The sequence below is a fragment of the Bos mutus genome, chromosome 10, assembly GCF_027580195.1.
Source record: "Bos mutus isolate GX-2022 chromosome 10, NWIPB_WYAK_1.1, whole genome shotgun sequence".
Taxonomy (NCBI): domain Eukaryota; kingdom Metazoa; phylum Chordata; class Mammalia; order Artiodactyla; family Bovidae; genus Bos; species Bos mutus.
The window spans coordinates 81,140,577-81,165,775 of NC_091626.1; the positions used below are offsets into that span (position 1 = coordinate 81,140,577).

The 25,199-nt window shown below is 38.9% G+C and overlaps 2 protein-coding genes across 2 annotated transcripts; one reads left to right on the top strand and one right to left on the bottom strand.

The window, feature by feature from the left end:
- The first annotated feature begins 10,397 nt into the window (after nucleotides 1-10,397).
- LOC102282798 (olfactory receptor 11H6) lies at nucleotides 10,398-11,360 on the top strand. The gene has a single exon (XM_005908877.1). The coding sequence runs from the start codon at nucleotides 10,398-10,400 to the stop codon at nucleotides 11,358-11,360; it is 963 nt and encodes a 320-aa protein (XP_005908939.1).
- A 325-nt stretch (nucleotides 11,361-11,685) lies between these two features.
- Nucleotides 11,686-20,683, bottom strand: LOC102283077 (olfactory receptor 11G2). Its single transcript, XM_005908878.2, has 2 exons — nucleotides 19,766-20,683; nucleotides 11,686-11,745 (listed from the first exon to the last, which is right to left on the bottom strand). The coding sequence occupies exons 1-2, from the start codon at nucleotides 20,681-20,683 to the stop codon at nucleotides 11,686-11,688; spliced, it is 978 nt and encodes a 325-aa protein (XP_005908940.2).
- Nucleotides 20,684-25,199: the final 4,516 nt, after the last annotated feature.

Here is a 25,199-nt window from a genome sequence, read left to right on the forward strand (position 1 = left end):
AATTCTATTTCTGCCCAACTTCTTCTGAGTCAGGGATGCCACCTCTTGTCTGAGATTAACAGTCATATCAAAGTTGCTTGGGAGACTCTCAAAAGGCCAGAAAATTCTCAGAATTAAATTAGTTAAATTCGCTTTCATTTGAAAATTCATTATTCAATGTACAGGGCATGTTTAGTGAGAACAAAAGAAGCAGAATGGTGAAATTAAGCACTACCTATCTCATTTCCAACAGTTTGGATATCATCGATCTAAAGTCAAGTATAAAGTGATAAGTATATGTATTTGGCCACTTCTCTCTTCTGCCCAAATTCACAAGGAACACAGCAACACTAAGAGTCTTTATGTATGGCCTGGGGAAGGCTGTGCAAAGAGAGGGACCTGGCATCCTGGGCTATATTGCCCAAAGCTGAAACTGGTTCAACATAGCCCTTGGGGCTTAGCTGCCATACCTTCCACAATATCCTGCCTGGAACAAAGAGTGCCTGGGACGGTACAATTTGCCAGGATACACCACTTCCTGACAATGACATTCAAGCCCAGTGCTGATTTTTTCCCAGAGTTTGAATCCAGAAACAATCAGCACCTCATTTTCCTTGGGTATTCCTATCTTAAGCCATGATTTTCAGGCCCAAAGGACAATTTCTCTTCAGCAGAAAAATGTCCTATTTGACTAAAGTTTAGAATGTCCTGGATTATCCAAACTGGACACAGTTTTCATACCCCTAGAGCTTCACCATATAAGCTCTGCTACCCATGGACAGATCAAGAGGAACAAGAACTGCAGTGAACTCATTGTCAACATCACAGAGGCTCGGTTGCCATGGCACCAATTCTAGGAAGAAAACACAGAGAAAGCAAATCGTAGAATGATTTGAGCAAATGTAATAATCATGAAGAGTGACAGAAAAATATATGAGGTCAAACTCACATTTGAGAGATTTGTCTGAAACTGAAACATCTAGAAAAATTCAATTTTTTTCAGGATGGCTTTCTTTCTTGGGTCAATTGACATATCCGAGAAGACTGGTTTCTGAGGTATTTCTGAAGTTAAAAAGGGAAAGAACTGATTTGGAAGGTTACATGCTAACGAACTACTAACAATAAATATTATCAATAACAAAATATTTTAAAAGGTTAGACTCATCATCAAAGCAACAAAGAATGAAAAGAAGTTTTTATAAGCAAGTCATTGAGGGAGATTAAAGATGAGTCTGCAAACACAATGTGAAAGTATCAGTGGGTCTATGACTTGCAGATACATCACTGGTGCTTCCAAAATGGAAAATTAGAGTGACCTTAAGTCATTACTAGAAGAAGCAACAGGAAGCAGGGCTACAGTAAAAGGACCTGGTTACTACTAACTCAGAATTATTTTTCCCCAGGTTGCTTTCTGCTGGAACTAGTGAAAATCAAACAGAGTGTTGGGCTACTTCCAATATTGCTGCCTTTGTCAGCTTGGATTAGAGACCTTCTGGCTGGTTTTGGACACCTGGTATCTCTGTGCTAAAATAACTAAAGCTTGGAGAAGAAAGATGGAGTCTAGCACAAGGAATAGAGAGTCTAACAGAAGTAACATCTGAATCTGGTCTGACTCCTGCCTTGCTAGGAGGCATTGCGTGTTCATACTCAGTTCTGTTCAACTCTTTGCAACACTTTGGATTATAGCCTGCTAGGCTCCTCTGTCCATGGGAGTTTTCAGGCAAGAACAGTATTACCAAGAACTCAAATGCACCTCATTGTCAAGACTACTCTGTGTCTACTTACACAGCAAACAATAAAAAAGAATTAAAGTTCTGCCCTTGAATGGGATTTTTGCTGGAACTTTTGCCAAAGTAGCTCATTACCTTGAAAGCTGCTTATGGGCAATAACTATTTTAAACAAATCTTTGTTCACACTAGCAATCATTTTTCAGAGAAATTTGTTGTATCAAGATAAAATAAGATGTTAAGCCATAAACCAGATTCTGAACAACCTTCTCAAATATAGTGTTTGAAGTAAAACTAGTTGAGGAAGACAAGAAGCCAAAATAACAAGATTAATAGAATTTTCCCAGAGGAATAGAAAGGCATAACAATGACCAGGAAAGAATAACAGATAGAAGCCATGGGCGGATTAGATATAATTTTTCACTCTAGGCACCCTATTTGTAGAAAAAGATAAACCAAGTTGAGTTAGAGCCAAATATAAACTCTTACCCTCTGTGGGCTTCTGTTCAATCATTTTAAAAGGATGAGGCAGTATTCAAGAGTTTAATGAGCATTACAAGCTCAGTGGTAAAGAATCCGCCTGCAATGCAGGAGACCCAGGTTCAATTCCTGGGTTGGGAAGATACCCCAGAGGAGGAAATGACAATCCACTCCAGTATTCTTGCCTGGGGAATTCCATGGATAGAGGAACCCGGCCAGGTACAGTCCATGAGGGTCACAAAGCCGGATATGACTTATTGACTGAGCATGCATGCATATATATTAGGTAATGCACATGAAATCTGCTGGCATAGTAATCAGCAAATAGCAGGTACTAAACACTATCACCTAAACATAATAAAAAACCAGGTAGAGTGTTTATATCCATTGAGACAGGAGAAGACAATTTAAACCTAAGAAAACAAAAATCCTTGAGGTTGAGGGTATGATAGGAGGCTCTGAATGTTAAGTGAGACCCTAGGTTTTCTTATACTCATGAGGATTGAAAGCTACTGGACAGTTCCAGTGTGAATCAGTCCCTGCCACCGGGAGTCTACTCATGGAATGCAGACCAACTTTTAACACTGCTGTATAGACTGATAAAGATAGGCAGGGAGGTTACTTTAGTGGGTCATGGGGAAGATTCTTGGGCTTCCTCAGTGGCTCAGCGGTAAAGAATCTGCCTGCCAATGCAGGAGATGCAAGACACAGGTTCCATCCCTGGGTCAAAAACATCCCCTGGAAGAGGATATAGCAACCCACTCCAGTATTCTTGCTGGGAAAATCCCACAGACAGTGGAGACTGGCAGGCTATAGTCCACAGGGTCACAAAGAGTCAGACACCACTGAGCGACTGAACATGCTCCCACAAGAAGATACTCAGGATTTGGGAATTTGTTAAAGTGAACTTTCAACATCGTTTGAAGAAACACATATGCTAACAAGGGAGCTCTAGGAGCCTTAAAGCAACTGGTGATATCCAATATGGAGCTGGCTTTAAATCCAGAGCCTGTCTGTGGGTGTCAGAAGAGCAGCAAACTAGAGGGGCCATTACTAGGTGACAGTCTCACAGATGGACTCAGGAAGGCCTTTTCAGCTCTGAGCTCAACACTGAAAGTGAAACACACTTGGGGATTGAATGATGTGCTCTGATTGTCCCTGCTGCTCCTGAGGGATGGCCTCTAGGGACAGTGTGTGACCAGAAAGGTATACATATTAAAACGGAGAGTTTCTTGGCATTTTATTCTTTTTTTGCAGCTAAAGAGAATCCTTTGTGAGGCTCAAAGTGTGGCAGAGTGTCGCCAGGACCCCCCAAATTCTTCATCTAGGATCTTTAAGAGGGCACAAGTGGTAGCCCCTCAACTGCCTGCTGCAATGTCCACTGTGTGTATTATTGCTACAGAAGGAGGGCTGTGAATGTTCCTTTGGATTTTTATTTGTAAATATATTTCATATTATAAACAAGGTAATAGATCAAATAATATATAATTTTTTACAAAATTTTCATTCTTCCTGGTAGAATCACATCTATCCAGCATACAATTGTTCAAAAATCCCATCAGGAAATTTTGAGCTGACACTTCTCTGCTTTGCATTATTTTTCAGATAAAGAAATGATAGAAACTAATGAGCTTCATATCACTTCAAAGGAGATAAAACTTTTGTAAGTAATCGATATTTATTTTCATTAAGGGTAATTAAGATTGACAAATTCCTGTATTTTCAGTGAAAGGAAAAATCAGCATGTAGTCTCAGGTAGAATCCACAGTGACCCAAGGCAGGGAGAGAAGGGCCCTGGGTGAATTGAACTTAGAACGGTGAGGCAGGAACAGAGGAGTTTTTAATTAGGAAAGGAAGGAAGACATTCATGAGACTACCAAGTTGTATTATAGATAAAAATTTGAAAGGAAATCTGTTGTTTCTTTCTCTTTTTCTTTGATGACATTTTCCTTTTTCTTACTTCGAATTCTGATTAACGTCTGCTCATTCAAGAGCCACTGTTAAAACATCAAAGACTCCTCACATACTCTTATTCTTACCTTAATTTTGAGGTGGGTTTACACTGATTCTGACCACAAGTGAAGGGGGAGTTCCCATTCAAATATAACACCCCTGCAATGCACCTTCCTTCCACTATTTTTCTTTCTTTATCAAGTTTCTTTGCCCTGATTACACACAATCTTACCCACCATAGTCAGTTCAACTGTATTTACCCACCATAGCCAGTTCAACTGTATAAGTAAAATTATGGTCACAATAAAAAGTGTGATGGCTGTTACTATACATATTTTAGCTAAATATCAAATATTGAAAATTTAGGTTGTCTAGTTCTGATTTGATGGAGAAGGCAATGGCACCCCACTCCAGTACTCTTGCCTGGAAAATCCCATGGACAGAGGAGCCTGGTAGGCTGCAGTCCATGGGGTCGCTAAGATTCGGACACGACTGAGTGACTTCACTTTCACTTTTCACTTTCATGCATTGGAGAAGGAAATGGCAACCCACTCCAGTGTTCTTGCCTGGAGAATCCCAGGGACAGGGGAGCCTGGTAGGCTGCCGTCTATGGGGTCACTCAGAGTCAGACACGACTGAAGTGACTTAGCATAGCATAGCATAGCATAGTTCTGATTTGAAGCATCATATCATCCCTTCCAATCACTGAATTTCCAGTCAAAGTCTTCTCCAATGAGCCCACCACCTGGGATGTATAGCTTATAGTTCATTTCAACTCACCCATCTGTTGGTCTTTCTGAATGAACACAAAACTCTTTTTATACTTGATCTCCCTTTGGCATTTGATGGAAGCTGCTAGTTTGGAAGATACCTGCCTCACCATCTTAATGATATACCTGATGTATACTATAGAGAGAGACTGTGAGAAATATGTAAATAATCTTTTTCTATAGTAAATAGCCTCAGTCACTAGCACAGCTTTCCTGAGGCTAGTCCTCCACATGCACAAGTGGAAATTTGATATAGACAAGTGGCAGATGAACAAATTGAATAAAATACATTAAGGAAACGCAGCTAATATATATAGCTGACTTCTGTGTAGGGAAAAAAGTTGGATTTTAGAATCAACATGCTCAGAGTGACAATAAAATTCAACGCTACATTTAGAAATATGAAGGTGTTTTTTCTTAAGGCTCTAGAACTGGAAAGGAGACGGAGTAGAATTTATTGAGATAATGAATGTTAAGTGATGGTCACAATAAATGCTTCATACATAACAGCATTTGCTGTTATGCTTACTGCCTTAGAAGTCAATTTTTTTTTTAAATGTTCAGAAATTGCTTCAAGTCAGAGAGCTTCCCTGATAGCTCAGTTGGTAAAGAATCCGCCTGCAATGCAGGAGACCCCAGTTCGATTACTGGGTCAGGAAGATCCACTGAGGAAGGGATAGGCTACCCCCTCCAGTATTCTTGGGCTTTCCTTGTGGCTCAGCTGGTAAAGAATCCATCTGCAATGCTGGAAACCTGGGTTCAATCCCTGGGTTGGGAAGAATCCCCTGGAGAAGGGAAAGGCTACCCATTACAGTATTCTGGCCTGGAGAATTCCATGGATGTTATAGTCCATGAGGTCACAAAGAGTTGGACATGACTGAGTGACTTTCACTTTCATAAAAAGTGCCAAAAATTAGGACACAGGGCAGGTCAAAGATGGTGATTTCCAGCTTTAGTTAGTAGCCTTGTTAAAACTCTTCTTTACCATAAATAGGAATTTGGGTCAAGGAGGAAAAGCTGTAGTACATGCACAATATACTTTTGCAGCCATCTGAGCTAAGAGACAAGTTTTCTCCATCTGTCTCTTGCTATTTTTCTATCTGAGAGCCAGGATCTCCTAATAAAAGAAAGAAGCCAACAAAAGTCCTTTTTTCTCTGTATCATTTTAGCTGTTGGCTCAGCAAGCAGAAGTTAAACACCAGCTCTAAGAAACTAATAGATACTGTCTAAAATGGGATTTGTGGCAATGTCTTCATCACCCTGCTTCAGTTAACAGAGCCATCGAGGACAGATATCCTAAAAAATTGTTAACTGACAACACAGTAAGGTACTCTTTTTGTACTGACTTAGTTCAACTTCATAGTAATTTATAATTGTTTTACAACATGACAAGCTTTAATATTTCTTCATTCATCTTTTACCTCTTATTCATATAAAATGATTTTCTTTGTTTTGTTGAAGACAAGGCTTGAATTCCACTTTTCTGCTATGAATATTGCTAGGCCATTTTTTTTAAATTGAAGTCAAATTGACTTGCAATATTATATGTTTTAGGTGTACAGGATCATGATTCAGCATTTTTATACACTACAAAATGATCACCACAATAACTCTAGTTACCATCTGTTACAATATTAATTTGAACTTTGATTTTTCTTAGAATTTTCCAAAATTCTAATAAAAATTTCTTTCCAACAAGGAGAAAAGAAATTAGATCTTCATCTAGGATCTTTAAGAGGGCACAAGTCATGGTAGCCCCTCAACTGCCTGCTGCAATGTCCACTGTGTGTATTATTGCTACAGAAGGAGGGCTGTGAATGTTCCTTTGGATTTTTATTTATAAATATATTTCATATTATAAACAAGGTAATAGATCAAATAATATATAATTTTTACAAAATTTTCATTCTTCCTGGTAGAATCACATCTATCCAGCATACAATTGTTCAAAAAATCCCATCAGGAAATTTTGAGCTGACACTTCTCTGCTTTGCATTATTTTTCAGATAAAGAAATGATAGAAACTAATGAGCTTCATATCACTTCAAAGGAGATAAAACTTTTGTAAGTAATCGATATTTATTTTCATTAAGGGTAATTAAGATTGACAAATTCCTGTATTTTCAGTGAAAGGAAAAAATCAGCATGTAGTCTCAGGTAGAATCCACAGTGACCCAAGGCAGGGAGAGAAGGGCCCTGGGTGAATTGAACTTAGAACGGTGAGGCAGGAACAGAGGAGTTTTTAATTAGGAAAGGAAGGAAGACATTCATGAGACTACCAAGTTGTATTATAGATAAAAATTTGAAAGGAAATCTGTTGTTTCTTTCTCTTTTTCTTTGATGACATTTTCCTTTTTCTTACTTCGAATTCTGATTAACGTCTGCTCATTCAAGAGCCACTGTTAAAACATCAAAGACTCCTCACATACTCTTATTCTTACCTTAATTTTGAGGTGGGTTTACACTGATTCTGACCACGAGTGAAGGGGGAATTCCCATTCAAATATAACACCCCTGCAATGCACCTTCCTTCCACTATTTTTCTTTCTTTATCAAGTTTCTTTGCCCTGATTACACACAATCTTACCCACCATAGTCAGTTCAACTGTATTTACCCACCATAGCCAGTTCAACTGTATAAGTAAAATTATGGTCACAATAAAAAGTGTGATGGCTGTTACTATACATATTTTAGCTAAATATCAAATATTGAAAATTTAGGTTGTCTAGTTCTGATTTGATGGAGAAGGCAATGGCACCCACACCAGTACTCTTGCCTGGAAAATCCCATGGACGGAGGAGCCTGGTAGGCTGCAGTCCATGGGGTCGCTAAGATTCGGACACGACTGAGTGACTTCACTTTCACTTTTCACTTTCATGCATTGGAGAAGGAAATGGCAACCCACTCCAGTGTTCTTGCCTGGAGAATCCCAGGACAGGGGAGCCTGGTAGGCTGCCGTCTATGGGGTCACAGAGTCAGACAGAGTCCACAACTAGACTTAGCATAGCATAGCATAGCATCCAGTTCTGATTTGAAGCATCATATCATCCCTGATTTCCAATCACTGAATTTCCAGTCAAAGTCTTCTCCAATGAGCCCACCACCTGGGATGTATAGCTTATAGTTCATTTCAACTCACCCATCTGTTAGTCTTTCTGAATGAACACAAAACTCTTTTTATACTTGATCTCCCTTTGGCATTTGATGGAAGCTGCTAGTTTGGAAGATACCTGCCTCACCATCTTAATGATATACCTGATGTATACTATAGAGAGAGACTGTGAGAAATATGTAAATAATCTTTTTCTATAGTAAATAGCCTCAGTCACTAGCACAGCTTTCCTGAGGCTAGTCCTCCACATGCACAAGTGGAAATTTGATATAGACAAGTGGCAGATGAACAAATTGAATAAAATACATTAAGGAAACGCAGCTAATATATATAGCTGACTTCTGTGTAGGGAAAAAAGTTGGATTTTAGAATCAACATGCTCAGAGTGACAATAAAATTCAACGCTACATTTAGAAATATGAAGGTGTTTTTTCTTAAGGCTCTAGAACTGGAAAGGAGACGGAGTAGAATTTATTGAGATAATGAATGTTAAGTGATGGTCACAATAAATGCTTCATACATAACAGCATTTGCTGTTATGCTTACTGCCTTAGAAGTCAATTTTTTTTAAATGTTCAGAAATTGCTTCAAGTCAGAGAGCTTCCCTGATAGCTCAGTTGGTAAAGAATCCGCCTGCAATGCAGGAGACCCCAGTTCGATTACTGGGTCAGGAAGATCCACTGAGGAAGGGATAGGCTACCCCTCCAGTATTCTTGGGCTTTCCTTGTGGCTCAGCTGGTAAAGAATCCATCTGCAATGCTGGAAACCTGGGTTCAATCCCTGGGTTGGGAAGAATCCCTGGAGAAGGGAAAGGCTACCCATTACAGTATTCTGGCCTGAGAATTCCATGGATGTTATAGTCCATGAGGTCACAAAGAGTTGGACATGACTGAGTGACTTTCACTTTCATAAAAAGTGCCAAAAATTAGGACACAGGGCAGGTCAAAGATGGTGATTTCCAGCTTTAGTTAGTAGCCTTGTTAAAACTCTTCTTTACCATAAATAGGAATTTGGGTCAAGGAGGAAAAGCTGTAGTACATGCACAATATACTTTTGCAGCCATCTGAGCTAAGAGACAAGTTTTCTCCATCTGTCTCTTGCTATTTTTCTATCTGAGAGCCAGGATCTCCTAATAAAAGAAAGAAGCCAACAAAAGTCCTTTTTTCTCTGTATCATTTTAGCTGTTGGCTCAGCAAGTAGAAGTTAAACACCAGCTCTAAGAAACTAATAGATACTGTCTAAAATGGGATTTGTGGCAATGTCTTCATCACCCTGCTTCAGTTAACAGAGCCATCAAGGACAGATATCCTAAAAAATTGTTAACTGACAACACAGTAAGGTACTCTTTTTGTACTGACTTAGTTCAACTTCATAGTAATTTATAATTGTTTTACAACATGACAAGCTTTAATATTTCTTCATTCATCTTTTACCTCTTATTCATATAAAATGATTTTCTTTGTTTTGTTGAAGACAAGGCTTGAATTCCACTTTTCTGCTATGAATATTGCTAGGCCATTTTTTTTAAATTGAAGTCAAATTGACTTGCAATATTATATGTTTTAGGTGTACAGGATCATGATTCAGCATTTTTATACACTACAAAATGATCACCACAATAACTCTAGTTACCATCTGTTACAATATTAATTTGAACTTTGATTTTTCTTAGAATTTTCCAAAATTCTAATAAAAATTTCTTTCCAACAAGGAGAAAAGAAATTAGATGTATGTATGAGGGTGTATCGGATAAGGCAATGGCAACCCACTCCAGTACTCTTGCCTGGAAAATCCCATGGATGGAGGGGCCTGGTAGGCTGCAGTCCATAGGGTTGCTAGGAGTCGGACACGACTGAGTGACTTCACTTTCACTTTTCACTTTCATGCATTGGAGAAGGAAATGGCAACCCATTCCAGTGTTCTTGCCTGGAGAATCCCAGGGATGGGGGAGCCTGGTGGCTGCCGTCTATGGGGTCACACAGAGTCGGACACGACTGAAGTGATTTAGCAGCAGCAGCAGCATGAGGGTGTATCTTATGAAACTTTACATCAAAGAAGAATTAAGGTAAATGCAAACATAGAAAACAATCTGGACTCTATGCTACACAATGTCAATGAAATTTATACTCCGAAAAAAATGGAGACTTACAGTGAGGGCTGTAGGAGCATATAGTAACATATTGACTTGGGTTCTCAGAACTCTGCTCTCATTGGACTAAGCTAGATCATTGGGAAATGAGTTAAATTCAGAACCATATGGAGCCCTTTCACAAAAGTGCATTAAAGGAGTAAATAGAAGTCAGAAGATAAAAAATGACCTTTTAAGAGAAAGAAATGGCTAATATAATGATCATTCCCTTCATAGATCAGAAGAATGCACATCTCAGAAGCCAGTAATAGCTCTGGGTCTGTGAGTGAGTTCATTCTCCTGGGCTTCCCCTCCCGCAGGGAGATCCAGATCCTCCTCTGTGTCATGTTCTCCCTCATCTACCTGCTGACCCTCCTTGGGAATGCAGCCATCATCTGTGCCGTGTGGTCAAGCCGGAAGCTCCATACACCCATGTACATCCTCCTGGCCAACTTCTCCTTCCTGGAGATCTGCTATGTCAGTTCCGATGTGCCCAAAATGCTGGCCAACATCATCTCCCAGACCAAGAGCATCTCCTACGCTGGCTGCCTGCTCCAGTTCTACTTCTTCTTCTCCATGTGTGCGGCTGAGGGCTACTTTCTATCTGCGATGTCCTTTGATCGGTTCCTTGCCATCTGTCGACCTCTGCATTATCCCACCATCATGACTTATCAACTCTGCGCCCGATTAGTGGTTTTCTGCTGGGCAGGTGGCTTTTTATCAATACTGATGCCTGCAGTTCTTATGTCTCGGGTGCCTTTCTGTGGCCCTAATGTCATTGACCATTTTTTCTGTGATCTGGGACCATTGCTGGCACTGTCCTGTGCCCCTGTGCCCAAAACTACTCTAACTTGTGCCACTGTAAGCTCGCTTATCATTTTCATCACCTTCCTCTACATTCTTGGGTCCTATACCTTAGTTTTGCGAGCTGTACTTCGGGTCCCAGCTGGCTCAGGCAGGAACAAAGCTTTTTCTACGTGTGCCTCCCATTTCTTGGTGGTTTCCTTGTTCTATGGCTCAGTTATGGTGATGTATGTGAGTCCAGGCTCCAGGAGCCATCCTGGGACACAGAAATTTGTGACCCTGTTTTACTGCATGGCAACCCCATTCTTTAATCCTCTGATCTACAGCCTCCGGAACAAAGATATGAAAGATGCATTGAAGAAAGTCCTCTGTGCATCAGAAATTTCTAAAAATACAGAGAAATGATATACATTTTTGCATCATTATTCTCTCAAGAATTCAGAATTTCTCTCATTTAAAAAAACTATTTTCTGGTCATGTCTGAGTATTTGACTTCTTAATCTCATGAAAGTATGATTCATTACACACACCAAAAAACTCTCATCCTATCTCAAAAGAAAATACCCACAGTTCCAAAGGTCTATTGCAGCAAAATTTCATAGAGTTTTTATTTACCAGTGTATTAATACAATTTCTATGTTTTAAAGATTTTTTTGTAGTCCTAAAACTAATGTAATCAAGTTGGTATATACAAAACTAAGGCTCATGTTTCCAACTTGTATCTTGGCTTTTATCCTAATACTGTTTTATGCACTTTAAATTTATCAACTATTTTTTTTCCAATTATAAGGTTGTCTAAAATGAGAAATATCACCAACTTACTATGCTCATGAAAAAAGCCAATTGCTTAATTTATAAGATCAAGGACTCAATATCTGTCACTGAAACAGTAGTGTTTTTCACTTGTGTTTTCCTTAATACAGAGCACTGATGAGCTATACACAGTATGTAGCAAATTAAAATAGGAATTTATAAGGTTTCTTCTTAAGGAAAATTCTTGGTCCAACTTTGAAGAGAGTACAAAGACAAGCACACATGTGCCAAATCATTAAGTATTCCTTACTCAAAACTGAGTTTCTGCACCTTCCAAGCTTTAAGAAGAGGAACATTTACTGTTAACAGAAAACAAGCATGAGAAACCAGAAAACAGATTCTGCCAATTAAATATAAGCTACTTCAAGGCAGTCAGCACTTAATATAAATTTTTTGGCTTGACCTGATCATCTGCCTGTACTCTGAAATGTTCATATTTTATTTTTTTAATTAAAAACTTTATTGAGGCAACATTGGTTTATAACATTATGCAAGTTTCATGTGTTCAACAATATGTATCATATTTTAAACTGTAGCACAAAATTTCTTTTTCTGGGGGAGGGGTTAGTTTGTAAATTTTCTCCTATATAGTGAAGAAAAAGCTTATGATTTGACTGACAATGTGCAATCCAAACCAGATTTTTTTGTACAGACCTCAATTCATGTTTTCTGTTTTTACGTAGAAAACAGGGTTCTTACTTGCACACAACAAGTAAAGAGGGCTTTAAAGCCCTCTTCCAAGTTATTCTGACTTTGGGGAATATTTTCTGTAATAGAATATGCTAAGTAGTGAGGCTGCTGGATCACCGTAAAATCAGAGGAGAATTCCAGGCAACCAACCAATCCAGAAGGGTTAGTTTCTTCTTGCTCTCTGCAGATTACTGAGACTGCACCTTCCTACGACAAGTCTACTATGATATAATTATAACAGGTTTCTTACTTGCATACAACAGAAGCTGACTTTGGCTGATTAAGCATGGCAATGGGGAAGATTTATTGATGGGATATCAGAAATGTCACAGAATCAGTGAAAGTGAAAGAATCAGAGCTGAAGCTCAGAATCAAAGATGAATGTGCAAACCATCCTGTGGAACTGGTCTGAGGAAAAATCACTATCACTACAGCCATTCCTACTGCCATGGGCCACCAGATGTCACAGCGCTGCCATCTGAGTATGCCTCAGATGGTAAAGAATCCTCCTGCAGTTAGTGCACTAAGATCCTGCCAATTCTGCACTAGGGATTTGTCTTTCCTGCAATAAGTGTGCTAACTGCTTCAGTGCTATTTTCTCCCTAATATTTCAACATTGCTATCACCTACCATCCCATTTCTCCTTCCTGCGTCACTATCCTGACTCAAAATCTGGGGTAGTTGTACCTGCTTGGTGGAACCAAGAGTACATCTCTCTACTATAGCTGCAACAGAGGCTGGGAGCTGGGGGAGTTAATACCTATAAATAAAAACTCCAGTCATACAAAGATACAAAGAGCTCCAAGTCTCTACTGAGATACTAGGCAACAAAAACAAAAGAAAAATACCAACTATAACAACACATTCATTTCAACTCCCCTATGATATGCCTGGGTTATGTTCCCTTTAGAAGTTCCACAGGGTAGGACTTAGCTAAATAATCCACCTATGTAACAGCAGGGAACTCACAGCAGGATGAGTAAGAGGAAATAAACTTCACTGTGGGTAGTTGAGGGCTTGTCTATCTCACAATGAGTGCTGTTAGAACTTAATATGAAGTTTATAAGTTATTACTACACTCTGGAGTTCTGAGAGACAGAGTTCAACTAAAGGGAAGGAAATTGTCCATCATCTGAGAAAGTCTCTATTAACTGCAGTGAGATTTAAGGCTGTGCACAAGCCTTTCTTAGAACTGTCAAGGAATGGATAAAGAAGATTCTTCATTTACTCTTTCACTTTGAGTCAAAAAATTTTAACCTGAAGGTTAATGGGCCACAATTAACTAAATAGTTAAGATATTCCCTTATATCTAGGTTTTCATGGTGTCTGAAAAAGATATTCATATATGAAATTAAATATCTTTGGTTTTGCCCTTAATGTTAGATACATAGAATTTTCAGTAACCAGGGCTTATTTAGCTACATTGGAATGAATTATATTCCACTTTCTCTATATTCTAAAAATTTATACAAATGATATATTTTATAGTTAACAATTTTCATCATAAAAAACAAAACAGAACAAAATAATGAAAATCCTCATAGTTCCACACCTTTACACACCTACTTCTCTCCACAGGAATATGTTCGGTTTAGTGGGTATACATCCAGATTTTTTCTGTGCATTTACATATAAAATATGGGTTTTGAATAAATATATAAATTGGAATATTCATTGGAAGGACTGATGCTGAAGTAGAAACTCCAATACTTTGGCCACCTGATGCGAAGAGCCAACTCTTTGGCTCTTTCCCAACTCATTGGGAAAGTCCCTGATGCTGGGAAAGATTGAAGGCAGGAAAAGGGGGTGACAGAGGATGAGATGGTTGGATGGCATCACTGACTCAATGGACATGACTCTGAGCAAGCTCTGGGAGTTGGTGATGGACAGGGAAGCCTGGCATGCTACAGTCTATGAGGTCGCAAAGAGTTGGGCATGACTGAGAGACTGAACAGCAAGAACAATAAATTGGATTATACCTAAGTATTGCTCTACAAATGACTGACTCCCCTATCACTTCCGATTTTCCCCTAAAAAGCAATGTCTAAGAGAGGACTTTCATCCAGCTCTTGCAGAGTCTTCTGTCAGTTTGGAACAAATTAGGGCAATGAAGCTGAAGATACAGTTCTTCAGGAAAGACTTTGTTCAAGGAGGTGGTACATGGATGTGTGAGAGAACTACTTCCAAAATACAGTGTACTCAGTGGGTTTTTGTGCCACCAAAATCAGGATTTAAAATAGGAACACCAGTGAAATAAGAGGATAATTATTCTTTCTAAGCAAAGAAACTGTATTCTGAAAAATGACGATTCACTTACTTGTTTAACCTCAACAACTTTTTGAGCTCCTTAATTAGACCTCAGATTTCTCTATGTATACCTACACTGTCCAGTACAACAGCCATGACCCACATGTGGCTATGGACCACTTGAAATGTGACTAGTCCTAATGAAGAATGTAATAATTGTAAAATCACACACCAGTTTTGAAGACTTAGTATAATAAAAGAATGTAAATGTTTCATTAATAATGTTTAAGTTGATTATAAACTTAAATGATACTCTTTGGGATAAATTGAGTTAAAATATATTATCAAAATTAATTTCACTTATTGTTTATGTGGCTGTTAGAATATTAAAAACTACATATGCATTGTTTGTGGTTCACATTGTATCTCAGCATTGGTTTAGACAGATCTCAAAGAATCTAATAGCTTAAAATGCCTTTCATATGTTGATACTTCTTAGGTTTTTACCTCCGCTTGCAACCTCAACTCATACTTATGGACTTGCATACAAAATTGTCTACTTATAAATCTCCACTTGGACATTTATTCGTCCATTTTTAAGTGCATATTTTTATATTTTATTTCAGTGAAACTATTTTAGTCATTATCTTGACATAATATGAGAAATTCTGGCTAATGTATGTAATTCTTATATAGGTTAGTCTTATTCTGTCATGACACAATAAAGTAGATTCTTCTGGTGTATATACATACATGCATAAATCATTACATTTTTAATTCCAGGTTTTCCCATGGAAGCAATCACCTTCACTGAAAATTTGGATACTGCTAATTAAATCTAAATTTTGTGTATGTGCTGTGCTCAGTCACTCCAGTTGTGTCTGAGACTTTATGCCCCCATGGACTATAACCTGCCAGGCTTCTCTGTACATGGGCTTTTCTCAGCATGAATACTGAAGCTGGTTGTCATGTCCTACTGCAGGACATGTGTCTTCTGCATTGCAGGCAGATTCTTTACTGCTAAGCCAGCAGAAAAGCCCAACTTTTGAGTACGAGAACAATTTAAATATGAGACATGTAAAAATCATGAGCAAGATTTCTACTTATTAAATAGGGCAGTGGACAGAAATTGTTAGCTTTTTTTTTTGAGATAAGTTGTCAGGCTTGTCAATTCTACTTTCTTCTTAATGCTGGCAAAGATTATTTACATTCCAAGGATATATCTCCCTGCATTCTCAAAGTACTCCACTCACTCATCCTCTCCTAAGGTGATGTCTTTACTCTTATTTGTATTTGTGAGAAAATTAGGAAAGAGAAAGACTATCAGGAACCCCAACAGATACTAAAACCTGAGAATGTTCAATTTCCTTATATAAAATGGCATAGTATTTGCATGTAACCTAAGCACAACCTGTATACTTGGACCCATCTCTAGTTTACTTATAATACCTAATACAATGTAGATGTTATGTAAGTAGTTATAAACACAATGTATATGTTATGAAAATAGTTGCTTGTGCACAACAAATTCAAGTTTTTCTTTTTGGAAATTTCTGGCTCTTTTTTTTTTTTTAGTATTTTTGATCCCCAGTTCCTTGAATCCACAGATTCAGAAACTACAAATACAGAGGGCTGACTGTATTTATATATTCCTAGGGTTAAGATGGTTAAATTAGAGGTGCCTTTTGAAAAACAACACTCACAGAAAACTAGAACTAGATTCCTAGTTGATTGTAAGATTTTTTTCAGAACTTTCTCACCAAAATGAGAAACATTTATATTTTATATTAAAATCTCTTTAATAATCAGACATATTTAAGTCATATATTATACTCTACTGGTCTACAGTTATTCTTGGTAAATATCACACTATTTAATTTTGTGAGATCCAAGAGGAAGGGGATATATGTATACACTCAGCTGATGCACTTTCCTATACAGCAGAAACTAACACAACATTGTAACAAAATTATACTTCAATTTCAAAAAAACTAAATGTCAAGACTTTAAGTTCAAGCTATAGCTCTGAGGAGCCATTGACAAATAAGTATGACTATAGCTAATTTAAAAGATTAAAATTTTAGGATTAGACATCTAAATTTGAAATCCATCTTCATGCAAAAATATCCAGCAGGAGTTTTCTGATGTTTGACTAAGCTTGAAATCAAAGTTAGTGCTGAAGCTATTCCATAACAAAATTTTAGCCTAAGGTTTCCTCATGAAGTGCAATATCATAAATTAAGTTCCTGTTTTAGAAAACAAGAAATTAGAAGACTAGAAATTACCTCTGAGGGACTCCAAGAATTTTATAGAGAACTACATGAAAATAAGTGCACCTCAAAGACAGAAACATAGATCAATGGAACAAAATAGAAAGCCCAGAGATAAATCCACGCGCCTATGGACACCTTATCTTTGACAAAGGAGGCAAAAATATACAATGGAGAAAAGACAATCTCTTTAACAAGTGTTGCTGGGAAAACTGGTCAACCACTTGTAAAAGAATGAAACTAGAACACTTTCTAACACCATACACAAAAATAAACTCAAAATGGATTAAAGATCCAAATGTAAGACCAGAAACTATAAAATTCCTAGAGGAAAACATAGGCAAAACACTCTCTAATGCAAATCATAGCAGAATTTTCTATGACCCACCTCCCAGAGTCATGGAAATAAAAGCAAAAATGAACAAATGGGACCTAATTAAACTTAAAATCTTTTGTGCAACAAAGGAAGCTATAAGCAAGATGAAAAGACAGCCTTCAGAATGGGAGAAAATAACATCAAACGAAGCAAATGACAAAGAATTAAACTCAAAAATATACAAGCAACTCCTGCAGCTCAATTCCAGAAAAATAAGTGACCCAATCAAAAAATGGGCCAAAGAACTAAACAGACATTTCTCCAAAGAAGACACACAGATGGCTAACAAACACATGAAAAGATGCTCAACATCACTCATTATCAGAGAAATGCAAATCAAAACCTCAATGAGGTACCATTTCACGCCAGTCAGAATGGCTGCTATCAAAAAGTCTACAAACAATAAATGCTGGAGAGGGTGCAGAGAAAAAGGAACCCTCTTACACTGTTGATGGGAATGCAAACTAGTACAGCCACTATGGAGCATAGTGTGGAGATTCCTTAAAAAACTGGAAATAGAACTGCCATATGACCCAGCAATCCCACTGCTGGGCATACACACCAAGGAAACCAGAACTGAAAGAGACTCATGTACCCCAGTGTTCATTGCAGCACTGTTTACAATAGCCAGGACATGGAAGCAACCTAGATGTCCATCAGCAGATGAATGGATAAGAAAGCTGTGATACATATACATAATGGAATATTACTCAGCTATTAAAAAGAATGCATTTGAATCAGTTCTAATGAGGTGGATGAAACTGGAGCCTATTATACAGAATGAAGTCAGAAATAAAAACACCAATATAGTATACTAATGCATATATATGGAATTTAGAAAGATGGTAATGATAACCCTGTGTATGAGACAGCAAAAGAAACACAGATGTAAGGAACAGTCTTTTAGACTCTGGGAGAAGGCGAAGGTGGGATGATTTGAGAGAATAGCATTGAAACACATATTTTATCATATGTGAAATAGATCACCAGTCCAGGTTTGATGCATGAGACAGGGTGCTCAGGGCTGGTGCACTGGGATGACCCTGAGGGATAAGATGGGGAGGGAGGTGGGAGGGGGTTCAGGATGGGGAACACATTACACTCATGGCTGATTCATGTCAATGTATAGCAAAAACCACCACAATATTGTAAAGTAATTAACCTCCACTTAAAATAAATTTTAAAAAAAGAAAATAAGTGCACCTTTGGGCTGGATTGTAGTGATCCCACAAAGTCTACAACTCTTTGGCTTACACTGAATATGAACTAATCTTCACATATCTGCATATAGAAGACGAGGACCTGCCTCCTAAAGTGATAGTACTAGCAAAATGTGGAGAGTCAATCAAGACAACATAATCTTACTGAGGACCATTGTTGGTGCCCAAAACAATACTTAGAATAATGGGATATACAAAAGAAATTGTGGTAAATTTTCTCTGATATTGAGGATTTTGTTTAAAAATCTGGTAACCTGGTTATCTGAAGGATTACTGGCTAAATATTCATATGATTGCAATATATTAGCATTTGCTATGCTCTAAAAAAAAGAACAGTTTGCATATTAAAAAGCAGAGACATTACTTTGCCAACAAAGGTCTGTCTAGTCAAGGCTATGGTTTTACCAGTGGTCACATATGGATGTGAGAGTTGGACTGTGAAGAAAGCTGAGTGCCAAAGAATTGATGCTTTTGAACTGTGGTGTTGGAGAAGACCTGAGAGTCCCTTGGACTGCAAGGAGATCCAACCAGTCCATTTTGAAGGAGATCAGCCCTGGGATTTCTTTGGAAGGAATGATGCTAAAGCTGAAACTCCAGTACTTTGGCCACCTCGTGTGAAGAGTTGACTCATTGGAAAAGACTCTGAGGCTGGGAGGGATTGGGGGCAGGAGGAGAAGGGGACGACAGAGGATGAGATGGCTGAATGGCATCACTGACTCGATGGACGTGAGTCTGAGTGAACTCCGGGAGTTGGTGATGGACAGGGAGGCCTGGCATGCTGCGATTCATGGGGTCACAAAGAGTCGGACATGACTGAGCGACTGAACTGAACTGAACTGAACTAGAAAAAAAGAACTGGTTTGATGAAGGCAGAATTTGAGGACGTTGAGATAAGTCAGCAAAATGTAATGTATACCAAAAGAGAAATATGTGAAAATATTATTAAATTGTTCAAAACAACTATATTTAAGGTACAAACATATCTGGACCATGAATAATAACTTCCTAAGACTTAAATCATGGATCTAATGGATTTTTCAGTCATCTTCCCAATATATGAAAATAAAATTAAAGGAAAAAAACATAATCTCATTCATCTCATGATCTTGCATCCTCCTAAACATGAATTATGCATTATGTTAAATTCAACTTTTGGAGCCTTTAAAGATTTCCTTCAGTAAAACACTCAAAAATTTTTTTTAGTGCTTCTTCCATATCTTTGTTCCTGAAGTTGTAGATCAGGGGATTAAAGAAAGGGGTTGCCAAAGCATAGAACAAGGTCACAAATTTCTGTATCCCTGGATATTCGCCAGAACCTGGGCTAACATACATCACCATGACTGAGCCGTAGAAGAGGGATATCACAGCAAGGTGGGAGGCACAAGTAGAGAAAGCCTTCTGCCTTCCTGAGCCTGAGGACATCTGTAGCACCACACTGAGGACACAAAAGTAAGTGCCAAGAATGTACAGTAAGGTGAGGAAGATGATTAGAGAGCTCATGATACCACAAATCAGCCTAATTCCAGATACTGGAGCACAGGACAGTGCCAGCAAAGGTGCCAGATCACAGAGAAAATGGTCAACAGTGTTTGGACCACAGAAGGGCACTTGAGATATTAGAAACAAAGGGGTCAATAACCAGAGAAAGCCACCTACCCAGCAGAAGACCACTAACAACACACACAGGCGATGGGTCATAATGATAGGATAATGCAAAGGTCTACAAATGGCAAGAAATCGATCAAAAGACATCACTGACAGAAATAAAGACTCAGCCACACACATGGAGAAGAAGAAGTAGAACTGGAGCAGGCAGCCAGCATAGGAGATGCTCTTGGTCTGGGAGATGATGTTGGCCAGCATTTTGGGCACATCAGAACTGACATAGCAAATCTCCAGGAAGGAGAAGTTGGCCAGGAGGATGTACATGGGTGTATGGAGCTTCCAGCTTGACCACACAGCACAGATGATGGCTGCGTTCCCCATGAGGATCAGGAAATAGATGATGGAGAAGAGCACAAAGAGGAGGATCTGGATCTCCCTGCGGCAGGGGAAGCCCAGGAGAATGAACTCACTCACACACCCAGAGGTATTAGTCTCCAAGGTCCTCATTCATCTGAACTGTGGAAGTGACAGAGACAATGAGAAACACAGAAATATCTATATTTTTTCCAATTCCTGATGAAGAGATATGTTTTTTCCCATAATTTGGGTTTTTTGAATTTCTGTCTTCCCTCTGGAAAAGTGAGTTTTTCTTTCCTCTTTTTCTCCTTTTCCTCCTTGTTTATTTAATAAGCTTTTATTTTACACATACTATTGCCAGGCACTGTTCTAGGAGGTAGGGAAAGACAATGAACAAAAAAGCAGAGTCCCTGGTCTTCGGATTATGTCAAACATCTTATGCTCAAAACAACTTCAAACAATACATTAGGGGCTCTAGAATTTCTATATAGAGGGAGTTTGAATCTGAGTAGAAGAGGTCTAAGGGAATTTCCAGGTGGCTTAGTGGGTAAAGAATCCTCCTGCCAATGCAGAAGACACAGGAGATGCACGTTCAATCCCTGGGTGGGGAAGATCCCCTGCAGGAGGAAATGGCAACCTATTCCAGTATTCTTGCCTGAAAAATCCTATGGTCAGAGGAGCCTGGCAGGCTACAGTCCATGAGGTCACAGAGTCTCACACAACTGGGCATGCACGCACTACAACAGCAAGGGAATTTACCTTGGAACCTCATCTGCACAGCAAGGAAACTGTTTTTGCTTAGATTGTGTGTTTATTTGTGGTAGTTTCATGGGGAGCTAATATGGAATATGGACTGGATGTTAGCAGCCCTCCACCTATGTTGTAGTGCTGCCACTGACACAGTTAACAGTGTGATGTGACATAAGAAAGTTTTTGTTGTCATGTTGAAGAGGAAAAGTTAAAATTTTACATACCCTCCTGCTCTTTCTGCCTCTGTAACTCAGCTTGGTCCTTGAAAAATCTGGATCACATAGGTCTCAGAAAGTGGAGACTCACAATACTAGGAACTGGAGGTTATCTCACTCACCCTTGTCCTGCTATTTGCAATCATCCAGCCCCCACAAACCCACAAACCCGCTTAATCATGTCTGTCCATGTGTAAAAGCTCTATAACCCTTTTGCTTAAGGCTCAGAGCTTGGAGTGTTAACTCCTCTGGGCCCACCGGCATAATAAACCTGAGTTCTCCAACTCTCCAAGTGTGGTGCTTGGTTTCTTGAGTACTGGGTTTCTGCATCATTTCTGGAGACCTCAGCAAGATTCCAACCACAACGGCCCCTTGAGCCACAGGACTGGTGGTCTGGCCGGGCTGGAGCAAAGGAACCCCAAGACGAACGAGGAGATGTGCCACCTGACAGTATTCCAGGTTCTCTTTCGGACCGATGTTCCGACTCTCCGGATGGCCAAGCCCTGACTGGATTCATTGGAGGTACGGACCAACTCACCAGGAATGGCCACAGGATTAGGTAAGGCGCCTGGGCCAGTCCCCAGTCAGGTCCTACCTCAACTGGTAAAAGAGGAGACTGATCAAATCCTTGGAGCTCCCAGGAAGGGAATATCAGATAGGGAGAACTGGGGACTCTGGAGAAGGGATGCATTGTGACATAACCTCCTTGGAGCTCCCAGGAAGGGAGCAACAGTTAAGGAAACCTGGGGACTCAGGAGAGGAGGAGAAGGCAATGGCAACCCACTCCAGTACTCTTGCCTGGAAAATCCCATGGACGGAGGGGCCTGGTAGGCTGCAGTCCATTGGGTCACTAGGAGTCGGACACGACTGAGCGACTTCACTTTCACCTTTCACTTTCATGCATGGGAGAAGGAAATGGCAACCTACTCCAGTGCTCTTGCCTGGAGAATCCCAGGGACGGGGAGCCTGGTGGGCTGCCGTCTATGGGGTCTCACAGAGTCGGATACGACTGAAGCGACTTAGCAGCAGCAGCAGCAGCAGGAAAAGGAAGGCACTGTGATAACCTCTGAATGATTATGAGTGCGTGATTGCTGATTGAACAGAGTGAGAGAAGTTTTTCTTTTTGGAAACTGCAAAACCAATTCTTTTTGCATATGCAATTAAAAACAACTAGCTTGTTAAAAGGCCTGCCTAGGAAAAAGCTTGAAGTTAACACTTTCCATGTCCTTGAAATATACAGCCAACTTTGCCTGAGACCTCAGCCTTGAGCAAATTAGAACTTCAAACAAAGAAAAAAAAAAAAAAAGGGTCAAAGAGATAGTTCTATCTCAAACAGAAAACTATAAAATCTCTGTCTGTCTGAATTTATGTTTATTTCAGTGTATTTTTTTCTGATAGTATTGTTGAAGTTGTAAATGAGTTCTAATTTAATTGGCCTAAAGAAAAGTAAGCACTTACAAATCAAGCAATTCTAAATACAAGAAAAATTAATCTAAATAAATTTCAGATTCATGTGAACTGGGAAATATTCAGTATTAAATATCTAGTATTAATGTCTGTTTGCTAATATAATAAGGAAAGTAGGATATATGTTTTTAATAAAGAAGGTATAAAAATAAAATTATATTTTGTAAAGGGAAGAGAAAGTATGTCTGACTTAACAGGTGGCTGTTACAGAAAGTGATAAAAAAGGTGGTAGAAAGTGGACCCTGAAAAAAAGTTTTGTGCATGGTTAGGACTAAGTTTAAAATAAATTTAATTAAGTTTACCTAAATGAGTTTAAGGTGGTGCAAAACTTGAATTCAGCCTTTCTCTCTGTTAAGAGGACATACTTTCTTCAGATGTTGAACTGCTTTTAATACTAGATTTAAGTTTCTTTACCTCTTAATTGATCTGTTCTATATTTACCTTTGAAATCTTTTGTTACCTTTGGCTAACTAAATATTATTTCACAGTGACTTATAGGATCCTACCTGACTGAGTGTTATAAATCCTTTTGATATTTATCAACAAAACTTCCTAAATAACTTGACTTCTAGCTAACTTTGGGATACTTCAGAGGGCCCCTGAGACATCCCAAAGAGCTATTAAGCTACCTGGGTTCACTGAACATGTTAAATTACATGAGAAATACTGTTGAAGAGGTGATAAATCTTTTCAGGTTATACTGTATGTTGACGTTACTAATATAGATATCCTAAAATTATGTGAAATTCATATAGATATGATATGCCTTGCTAAAATATAGTCAATTATAATTCTAGTTATTGTATGAAAGTGTTATGACCAGGTTTCTTTGTCAATTGCAACAGAATCAGATTTTAAACATGCCTTCTATGGTTTTACTCTCATGCTTTTAGAAGAATACTGCTAGTTCTTCAAAATTTATGGAAAAGACTTTCTAAGATTAAGCAGATAAACAAATTTTGTTATTAACAGTAAGCTGGTACCAGACTGGAATTTGGTCTTCTCTCTGTTTAGAGAACAAAATTTTCTTAGAATGCAGCTTTTGATAACAGATTATGAATTTCTTTGCCTTTAAGTGATTTATATTTGTTTTCAAAATCTTTTTGTTACTTTGGTAAAGTAAATAAATATATTTAAGATTATGGTACATGTAGACAAAGCTCATTCTGCTTCTACAAAAAAAAAAAAAAAAAAAAAACCCGTCACAATTAGATTTTGCTATCTTGATGTCCTTAAAACATGGCAATAGTCTGCTCCTAAATCAGGAAACTAAAAATGGATCAGATCAGATCAGATCAGTCGCTCAGTTGTGTCTGACTCTTTGCGACCCCATGAATCGCAGCAGGCCAGGCCTCCCAGTCCATCACCAACTCCCGGAGTTCACTCAGACTCACGTCCATCAGGTCAGTGATGCCGTCCAGCCATCTCATCCTCTGTTGTCCCCTTCTCCTCCTGGCCCCAATCCCTCCCAGCATCAGAGTCTTTTCCAATGAGTCAACTCTTCGCATCAGGTGGCCAGAGTACTGGAGTTTCAGCTTTAGCATCATTCCTTCCAAAGAAATCAGGGCTGATCTCCTTCAGAATGGACTGGTTGGATTTCCTTGCAGTCCAAGGGACTCTCAAGGGTCTTCTCCAACACCACAGTTCAAAAGCATCAATTCTTCGGCACTCAGCCTTCTTCACAGTCCAACTCTCAGATCCATACATGACCACAGGAAAAACCATAGCCTTGACTAGACGAACCTTTGTTGGCAAAGTAATGTCTCTGCTTTTGAACATGCTATCTAGATTGGTCATAACTTTCCTTCCAAGGAGTAAGCATCTTTTAATTTCATGGCTGCAGTCACCATCTGCAGTGATTTGGGAGCCCAAAAAAATAAAGTCTGACACTGTTTCCACTGTTTCCCCATCTATTTCCCATGAAGTGGTGGGACCAGATGCCATGATCTTCGTTTTCTGAATGTTGAGCTTTAAGCCATCCGACAATGCTAGAACAAGCTGCCTTATCATCCTGTGAACTCTCATCTCCCTCTGTAAATGTACCTCAAGGTCCTCATGCTATTCTCACTTTGAGATCTTATATGGGAGACCACCTCCAGTGATAAAAAGCTCAAGGGAGACCACCAGCAACTAGCTGAACTGAGGTGTCCTGACACCTCCAGGCCCTGGAAAAGTCTTCTGCCATATCGCCCGAGAAACCATAGAAAGGACATGCATTCCTTTGCATGGTTGGG

Bases quoted from the DNA above. Each gene is read 5' to 3' on its own strand.
- LOC102282798 (XM_005908877.1), top strand. From the start codon at position 10,398: ATGCACATCTCAGAAGCCAGTAATAGCTCTGGGTCTGTGAGTGAGTTC.
- LOC102283077 (XM_005908878.2), bottom strand. From the start codon at position 20,683: ATGAGGACCTTGGAGACTAATACCTCTGGGTGTGTGAGTGAGTTCATT. The intron at 11,746-19,765 runs ATTTTTGAGTGT...ATTTTAGACAAC, and splicing joins TGGAAGAAGCACTAAAAAAA to CTTATAATTGGAAAAAAAAT.